At 39.1% G+C, this 9,439-nt stretch overlaps 1 protein-coding gene across 1 annotated transcript in view; it reads right to left on the reverse strand.

Annotated features, from left to right (window-relative positions):
* Positions 1-9,439, reverse strand: part of CWH43 (cell wall biogenesis 43 C-terminal homolog (S. cerevisiae)) — a 108,529-nt gene that overhangs the window by 34,354 nt on the left and 64,736 nt on the right. The window contains exon 9 of the mRNA XM_006872687.1: positions 3,687-3,836. Coding sequence (XP_006872749.1) covers positions 3,687-3,836 — 150 coding nt within the window. The remainder of the gene's footprint in view (positions 1-3,686; positions 3,837-9,439) is intronic.

Here is a 9,439-nt window from a genome sequence, read left to right on the forward strand (position 1 = left end):
GACTTCTTCCTTCAGTACCGTTGTCTCTTAACCTAAAGTGAAGAGGACTTAAAATATTTACTGATGAAGATCAAAGTGCACAGCCTTCGGTATGGATTGCATCTCAATGTAAATAAAACAAAAATCCTCACCACTGGACCAATAAACAACATTGTCATCAATGGTGAAAAGATTGAAGTTGTCAAAGACTTCATTTTTCTTGGATCAACCATCAACACTCATGAAAGCAGCAGTCAAGAAATGACATATTGCATTAGGCAAATCTGCTGCACAAGACCTTTTTAAAGTGTTGAAGAGCAAAGATGTCAGCTTGAGGACTAAGATACACTTGACCTAAGCCATGGTATTTTCAATAACCTCATATGATGCGAAAGCTGGACAATGAATAAGGAAGATCGTGGAAGGCCGGATGCATTTGAGTTATGGTGTTGGAGGAGAATACTGAAAGTACCATGGGCTGCTGAAAGAACAAACAGATCTGTGTTGGAAGAAGTGCAGCTAGAGTGCTGTGCTCCTTGGAGGCCAGGATGGCCAGACTTTGTCTCTTATATTTCAGACATATTGTCAGGAGGGACCAGTCACTGGAGAAGGATATCATGTTTGGTAAGGTGGAGGGTCAGAGAAGACTCCCTGACATGGATTGGCAAAGTGGCAGTATCAATGGGCTCAAGAATGGCAACAATTGTGAGACTGGCCCAGGACCAGGTAGTGTTTCCTTCTGTTGTGCACAGTCACTATGAGTTGGTACTGATTCAATGGCACCTAACAACAACAACAACAAACATCTCAAAATGGTAGAACATCATCCATTTCTTTTTGGTACAGTGACTCTGTGTATTTTTTCCACCTTCTTTTGATGCTTTCTGTATCATTCAATATTTTGTCCATGTTAACTTGTTAAGTGCCACAGAGTCAGTTCCATCTTACAATGACAATGTATAGGGTTTCTGAGGAGTGGCTGGTGAGTTTCAACCACCAACCTTCTAGTTGAAACTGACCTTGCAGCCTATGCATTTTCCCACATTATCACACCAGGACTCCATTCTGCCCATAAAATCCTTCAATATTGCAAGTCGAAGTTTGAATTTTTCCTCAGTTCTTTCAGCCTAAGAAATGCTGAGTGTGTTCTTCCCTTTTGGGTTCCTAACGCTAGGTCTTTGTGCATTTCATTATAATATTTAACTTTTTCTACTAGAGCTGACCTTTGAAAAATTCTGTTCAGCTCTTTTGACTCCTCATTTCTTCCATATCTTTACTTTACTATATCTGCACTAGAAAGGAAGTTTCAGAGTCTCTTCTAACATTCATTTTGGTCTTTTCCTTCTTTCTTGTCTTTTTAATGACCTTTTGCTTTCTTCCTGTATGATGTTCTTGGTGTCATCCCACAAGTTTTCTAGTCTTTGGTCAGTAGTGTCTAATGCATCAAATCTGTTCTTGAGATGATCTCTAAATTTAGGTGGGATATATTCAAGGTCCTATTTTAGCTCTTGTGGACTTATTTTAATTTTCTTCATCTTCAGCCTGATCTTGCATATGAGCAATTGATAATTTGTTCCACAGTCTGCCCCTGGCCTTGTTTTGGCTGATCATTTGTGGCTTTTCCAATGCCTCTTCCCACAGATGTAGTCAATTTGATTTCTGTGTATACTTCCTGGCAAGGTCCATGTGTATAGCCATCTTTTATATTGCTTAAAAAAATGTATTTGCAATGAACAAATCATTGGTCTTGCAAAACTCTATCATTCAATCTCCAGCATCATTTCTATCACCAAGGCCATATTTTCCAATGACTTATCCTTCCTTTTTTTCCCCCAACCATTGCATTCTAATCACCAGTAATTACCAATAAATCTTGATTGCATGTTTGATCAATTTCAGACTGAGGAAGTTGGTAGAACTCTTCTATTTCATCATCATTGGTTTTCGCGGTTGGTACATAAATTTGGCTAACAGTGGTATTAACTGGTCTTCTTTGAAATGTTCTTTTTATAATGAATGTGACACAATTCCTCTTCAATTTGTCATTCCTGGCATAGTAAACTATGTGACCGTCAGATTCAAAATGGCCAATACTTGTCCATTTCAGCTCACGAATGACTAGGATATTGATGTTTATGCATTCCATTTCATTTTTGACAACTTCCAATTTTCCTAGATTCATACTTCATACATTCCATATCCTGATTATTCATTGATATTTTCAGCTGTTTGTCTTTATTTTGAGCTGTGCTCCATCAGCAAATGAACGTACCAAAAGCTACTCCATTTGTATTTTCAAAGTCAACTCTTTGAGGAGGCAGCTCTTCCCCAGTCACATTTTGAGTGCCTTCCAACTCAAGGGTCTCATTTTCCAGGACTACATATGACAATATTCTGGTGCTTTTTATCACGTTTCAATATTTAATATTCTGATGCTATCTGACAGTGTTCCACTGCTATTCATAAAGATTTTCTGGATGTTCATTGACTAAATATTTGGAAGTAGTCCATCACTCCTTCTTCCAAGTCTGTCTTAGTCTGTAATCTCAGCTGAAACCTGTCCACTGTAGGTGACTCCTGCTGGTATTTAAAATACTGGTGACATAGCTTCTAGCATCAAAGCAACAAGCAAGCCACCACAGTACGACAAATTGACAGACGATTGGTGACACTTACTGTACTCATATACTTTTCCTACACTCTCAATTAATTATCTTATCTGCCTATCAGATAGATAAGATTATTGCCTCTGACTAACAGGTAAGGACGTGGAGGCTCAAGGACGTTAAATGGTTTCGTGAAAGATACACAGCTACTGAGAAGATTAGAATTCAAATTAAATTGTGGGATTCTAGACCCATATTGCTCTTAACCATTAAACCACACTGCTCCCCTCTCTGAAGCTACAGCTCCTCCATCAATGTTGGTTAGCTATGACTGTTGCTACTTTTGTGGTCATTGTTATGGCTAAATCAAATGTGAGTAAGAAAGCAAGTAGAGGATATAGAATAAATCAGAGAGCTTTAATAGAGAGCTAGGAAAAGATATCCTCTCCTCCTCTTTTCTGAGCACATTCCCAGGACTGACTTCTCTCTGTTTTCTATTTTCAGTTATTCTTCACACTGTAGGGATGGCTAAGAGAGTTAAAAGGAATGAGAGGAAAAAGCAAAGGAAAAAGGGGTTAGAATAGATTCAAATGTTTCTTAGGTACAATTTTATGTGAGACTTCTCAATCTTGAGACAATAAAATAAAAATAATATGACAACTCACAGTGACCTTAAGTGTGTCAGGGTAGAGCTTTGCTCCGTAGAGTCTTCAAAGGCTGCTTTTTTGGAACTAGATCACCCCAGCCCTTTTTTCCAAGGAACCTGAGGGTGGACTTGAACTGCCAACCTTGCAGTTAACAGCTATGTGGTTCCAAGCACTTGCAAGCTGTATGGTTTTGGTTTACTGACTCCCTAGCAGTGTAATCTTAGTTGGACAAATTGTTTAACTTCCCTCAGCCTAGTTTCCTTAAAGTCAGGCATAGACATAGTCTGAGATTCAGGCAGTTCTTAGAATGCAGAGAATATACAGCATAAGGGAAAACTTTTAGATGGAAGAAAAAAAAATAGGAAAAAATTAGGTTGCTTCATGGAAATCAAAGCAGTGTGCTAATTATATTTCTTGGCATTTGTGTAATGATAGAAAGGTTAAGGAAACCCACTCGTAATTTCCAAAGTGTGTCACAACAAAATCCACCAGCTGGTCTGCGATGCGAACAGTCAGGGTTATGGCTGGTGCAATCTCGCCCTCTGGTGACGGAAGCAGGTGGTGCTCCGATTTCACAATTGGGTATCTTGACAAAACCATAATCCTGTATAGGAATGAAAGAAATAGGTACATCACTGTTGGCCCCATCATGTTATGCAGACAGGATTAATCAAGTGCTTTAAAAACTAAGTCTCACACCACAAACATCCTGATGGTAGAATTTTAGAGCAATAAAGTTGCAGAGACGTATGCAATGTAGAGTTGTCAATGCTTACCAGCTGGTTCATTGCATTATTGCAATATAGCATGTTTTGCTGTGTCACTAAGCACAATGGATATCAATTCTATTTTAATGAGCCTTATGAAACCCTGGGTGTACTAGTGTGGTGCTGTAGGATAAGCACTCGACTGCAATATCATTTTGAACGGCAAGGTTGGTGGTTCAAATCCACCCATCACTCCTCAGAAACCCTCGGTCACTGAGTTGGAACTGACTCTATGGCACTTAATAACAACAACAAGAAGCCCTAGGAGGGAAAATGAAGCGAAACACATAAACGTCGATATGCTAGGCATTGGTGGTGGTGGTGGTTATGTGCCATGGAGTCGGTTCCCACTCATAGCAACCCAGTACAGGGTTTCCAAGGCTGTAAATCTTAGGATTTACAGAAGCAGAAAGCTTCATCTTTGTCCCATAGAATGGCTGGTAGTTTCAAACTGCTGACTTTGAGGTGAGCAGCCTGACTTATAACACTACGCTGACAGAGCTCCTTATGCTAGGCATTAGCAAGCTGAAGTGGACTGGTTGGTATTGGCCAATTTGAATCAGATAATCATATAGTTTATGATGTCAGGAGGGACAAATTCAAGAAGAATTTATTTAAAAAATTCAAGATCTATCTTGAAGATCAATGCTATATGTGATAAAATAATATCTATATGTCTGTCTACTGGTGGTGGTGGTGTGCCATGAAGTTAGTCTCAACTCATAGAGACTCTGCATAAGGTTTTCAAGATTGATAATCATTACAGGAGCAGAAAGCCTCATCTTTCTCCTGCTGACCTTGAGGTTAGTAGTCTGTCCCATAACCACTAAGCTCCTAAGAAGTATAAATCCTGGTGTGGCACTATAGGATAAGCACTGGACAGCTAACTGTCAGGTCAGCGGTTCAAACCCATCAGTAGCTCCTTGGAAACCTTATACAGGGTTGCTTAACAGCACTTAAGAACAACAACCTGAAAGACCAGTTAATGCAACTATTATTCAAGTTTATGCATCAACTACCAATGAGAAAATTGAAGAATTCTACCAACTTCTTCAGTTTGAATATGATCAAACATACAATCAAGATGAGTTGATAATTACTGTGAGTGGAATGTGAACGTTGGAAACAAGGAGGAAAGATTCGTAGTTGGAAAATATGGTACTTTTGATGGAGATGCTGCTGGAGATAGCATGACAGAAATTTGCTAAAACCAATGACTTCATTGTAAATATTTTTTTTTCTCTCAATAACATAATCCGTGACTGTATAAGTGAACCTCACCAGAAGGAATACACAGGAATCAAACATCTGTGGAAAGAAACAGTGAAGAATCTCAATACCATCAGCCAAAACAAGGCCAGGAGATAGTTGTGGAACAGATCATCAATAACTCACATACAAGTTCAGGTGACGCTAAAGAAAATTAAAACAAGTCCATGAGACCCAAAGTATGACCTTAAGTATATTCCCCTGAATTTAGAGACCATCTCAAGAACAGATTTGACACACATTGAACATATAGGGTAACAACAATGACCAAAGACCAGACAAGTTTGGGGATGACATTGAGAACCTTATATATAAAGAAAACAAAAGATCATTAAAAAGATAGAAAAGAAAGAGAAGACCAAAGTGGATATCTGAAGAGACTGTGAAATTGCTCTTAAACAGAGAGTATAGCTTAAGCAACTGGAAGAAATGATGAGGCAATGAGCTAAACAGAAAATTTCAAAGAGCAGCTCTAGGAGACAAAGTAAAGCATTTTAATGAAATATGCAGAGAACTGGTGTTCAAAAACCAAAAGAGAAGAACCATGCTCTGCATTTTTAAAGCAGAAAGAACTGAAGAAAAATTCAAGCCTTGACTTGCAACATTGAAGAATTCGGTGGCAAAATATTGAATGATGCAGAAAGCATCAAAACAAGATGGAAGGAATACACAGAGCCACTGTACCAAAAAGAAACGGTCAATGTTCAACCATTTCAGGTGGTAGCTATGATCAAGAACTGATGGTAATGAAGGAAAAAGTCCAAGCTGTACAGAAGACATCAGCTCCAGGAATTGATGGACTATCAACTGAAATGTGTCAACAATTTGGTTGAACACTGGAAGCACTCATTAGTCTATGCCAAGAAATTTGAAAGACAGCTGCCTGGCCAACTGACTGAAACATATCTATTTGTGCCTATTCCAAAGAAAAGTGACCCAACAGAATGTGGAAATCATTGAACAGTGTCATTAATTTCACATGCAAGTAAAATTTTGCGGAAGATCATTTTAAAAACAGTTGCAGCCACATATAGACAGGGAGTTGTCAGAAATTCTAGCTAGAGTCAGAAAGTATAGGGAAGGAAGACTATCATTGCTGATGCCACATGGATCTTGGCTAAAAGCAGACAATACTTGAAAGGCATTTATTTGTACTTTATGCAAGGACATTCAGCTCTGTGGATCATAACAAACTATGGCTAACATTTCAACAAATGGGAATTTCAGAACACTTCACTGTGCTCATGAAGAACCTGTACATAAACTTGTTTCAGTCATTCAAATGGAACAAGAGGATACTACACAGTTTAAAATCAGGAAAAGTGTGCATCAAAGTTATATCCTTTCACTATACTTAATCTGTATACTGAGCAAATAATCCAAGAAGCTGGACTATATAAAGAAAACAACATCAAGATTAAAGGAAGGTTCATTAACAAGCTTCAGTACACAGATGACACAACTTTGTTTGCTGAAATTGAAGAGGGCTTGAAGCATTTACTGATGAAGATCAAAATAGAAGATAAATTTCTGTATGAATTAAAACTCAATGTAAAGAAAACAAAAGTCCTCACAACTGGACCAATTAACAACATCATGGTAAACAAAGGCTGAAGTTGCCAAGGATTTCATTTTACTTGTATCCACAATAAATGCTCATGGAAGCAGCAGTCAAGAATTCAAATGACGTATTGTATTGGGTAAATCTGCTGCGAAAGTCCTCTGAGTCATTTTGAGGACTAAGGTGTGCCGGACACAAGTCATAATATTTTCTATCGTCTCATGTACATGTGAAAGCTGGACAATGATTAAGGAAGACAAGACCAAAGAAGAATTGATGCATTTGAAATATGGTGTTGGAGAAGAATACTGAAAGTACCATGAATTTCAAAAAGAACAAACAAAATCTGTGTTTTAGAAGTACAACCAGAATGCCCCTCTGAAAAGAGGATGGTGAGACTCTGTCTCAAGCACTTTGGACATGTTATTAGGAGGGACAAGTCCCTGCTTGGTAAAATGGAGGGTCAGTGAAAGAGAGAAGACCCCAACGAGATGACTGACACAGTGGCTGTGATATTGGCACAGACATGACAATTAGGAGGATGGCACAAGACCAGGCAGTGTTTCTTCCGTTGTGCATCATGTTGCTATGAGTTAAAGCCAACTGGATAGCATCTAACAACAAGAAGAAGGAACCCAGGGGGTGCAATCGTTAAGCACTCAGCTGTTAATCAAAAGGTCAATGGTTCAAATCCAACCAGTGGCTCTGCAGGGAGGAAAGACCTGACGATCTGCTCCTGTAAAGATCACAGCCGAGGAAACACTATTGGGGAGTTCTAGTTTGTCATGAATCAGAACAGACTTGATGGCAAGCCACAATATGTTACTGTTGTTATGTGCCGTCAAGCCAGTTCCAACCCCTAGGGAAATAGCTGCAAAATACATTAATCATTGGAACGTGGAATGCACAAAGTATGAATCTAGGAAAATTGGAAATTTTCAAAATGAAATTGAACACATAAACATCAATATCCTAGGTGTTAGCGAGCTGTAATGGATTGGTATTGGTCATTCTGAATCCGAAAATCACATGGATGACTATCCTTGAAATGACAAATTGAAGAGGAATGGCATGACATTTGTCATCAAAACGAGCATTTCAAGATCTATCTTGAAGTATAATGCTATCTGTGATAGGGTAATATCCATGCACCTACAAGGAAGATCAGTTAATATCACTATTACTCAAATATATGTACCAATTACTAAAGCTAGTCGTGATGAAATTGAAGGATTCTACCAACTTCTTCAGTCTGAAATTGATCAAACAAATATCACTCAAGATGTATTGATGATTACCAGTGATTGGAATGCAAAGACTGGAAACAAAGAGGAAGAATCAGTAGATGGAAAATATGTACTTAGTGATAGAAATGATGCTGGAGACCTCATGATAGAAATAACATGGAGACACTAAATGAGCAGCACTAGAAACATACATAAAAAGGATTTAATATGCTCTACATTTTATATTCATTTTGTATTCATCTAAGATGGCAGATTGGGTACACATGCAGTGAGGAGCTCCATCAGAAACAACACAGAATACCGGACCAAGCAGGCTCAAGGCAGGGTGCTAGAACTCTGAACCATATATGAAGGAATATTTAGAACCTTGGAAGGCTTACAGCTAGGGGAATTTATAACAGAATCAAGAAATCCATTGCTTTCTAATTCAAGACACTCAGCTACTCCCGGAGCCCCTATTTGGGAGAGACCAAGGTGGGGAATGATCAGAACAACCACGAACGCCTGACAGAACAACGGAGATACAGGTGTGGAAATTTTTTTTTGTATCTGTTCATTGGTCTCTTGCTGTCTACGCACCTCCATTCTGATGACTAGAGGGGAGGCCTGAGCGAATGGACACCCCACCCCCACCCCCGGAGGGTTCTCAGTTTGTCGTACTGTGGTGGCTTGTGAGTTGCTATGATTCTGAAAGCTATGCCACCGGTATTTTAAATACCAGCAGAGTCACCCATGATGGACAGGTTTCAGATGAGCTTCCAGACAAAGAGAGACTAAGAAGAAACAGTGACGAATTACTTCCGAATATTTAGTCACTGAAAACCTTATGAATAGCAGAGAAACGCTGTCAGATATAGTGCCGGAAAATGAGCCCCTCAGGTTGGAAGGCACTCAAATTGCGACTGAGAAAGAGCTGCCTCCTCAAAGTAGAGCTGACCATGATAAAGCAAATGGAGTAAAGCTCATTTGCTGATGGGTCACAATGAAGAGAAACCGCTGTAAACATCCATTGAAAATCAGAATATGGAATGTACGAACTATGAATTTGGGAATTGGAAGTTGTCAAAAATGAAATGGAACACATAAACATCGATATCTTTAGCATTAGTGAGCTGAAATGGACTGGTATTGGCCATTTTGAATCTGACAACCATATGGTTTACTATGCCGGTAATGACAAGTTGAAGAGGAATGGTGTTGTATTCATCATCAAAAAGAACATATCCAGGAGGAGAACAAACAAGATGGCGGATCGGGTGGATGTGTAACAGAGAGCTCTGCCAACAACAACACAGAATACCCGACCAAGCAGGCTCAGGGGATGGTCCCAGAACTCTGAACCACATATAAAGGAATATTTAGA

The sequence above is a fragment of the Chrysochloris asiatica genome, unplaced genomic scaffold (assembly GCF_000296735.1).
Source record: "Chrysochloris asiatica unplaced genomic scaffold, ChrAsi1.0 scaffold00209, whole genome shotgun sequence".
Lineage (NCBI taxonomy): Eukaryota > Metazoa > Chordata > Mammalia > Afrosoricida > Chrysochloridae > Chrysochloris > Chrysochloris asiatica.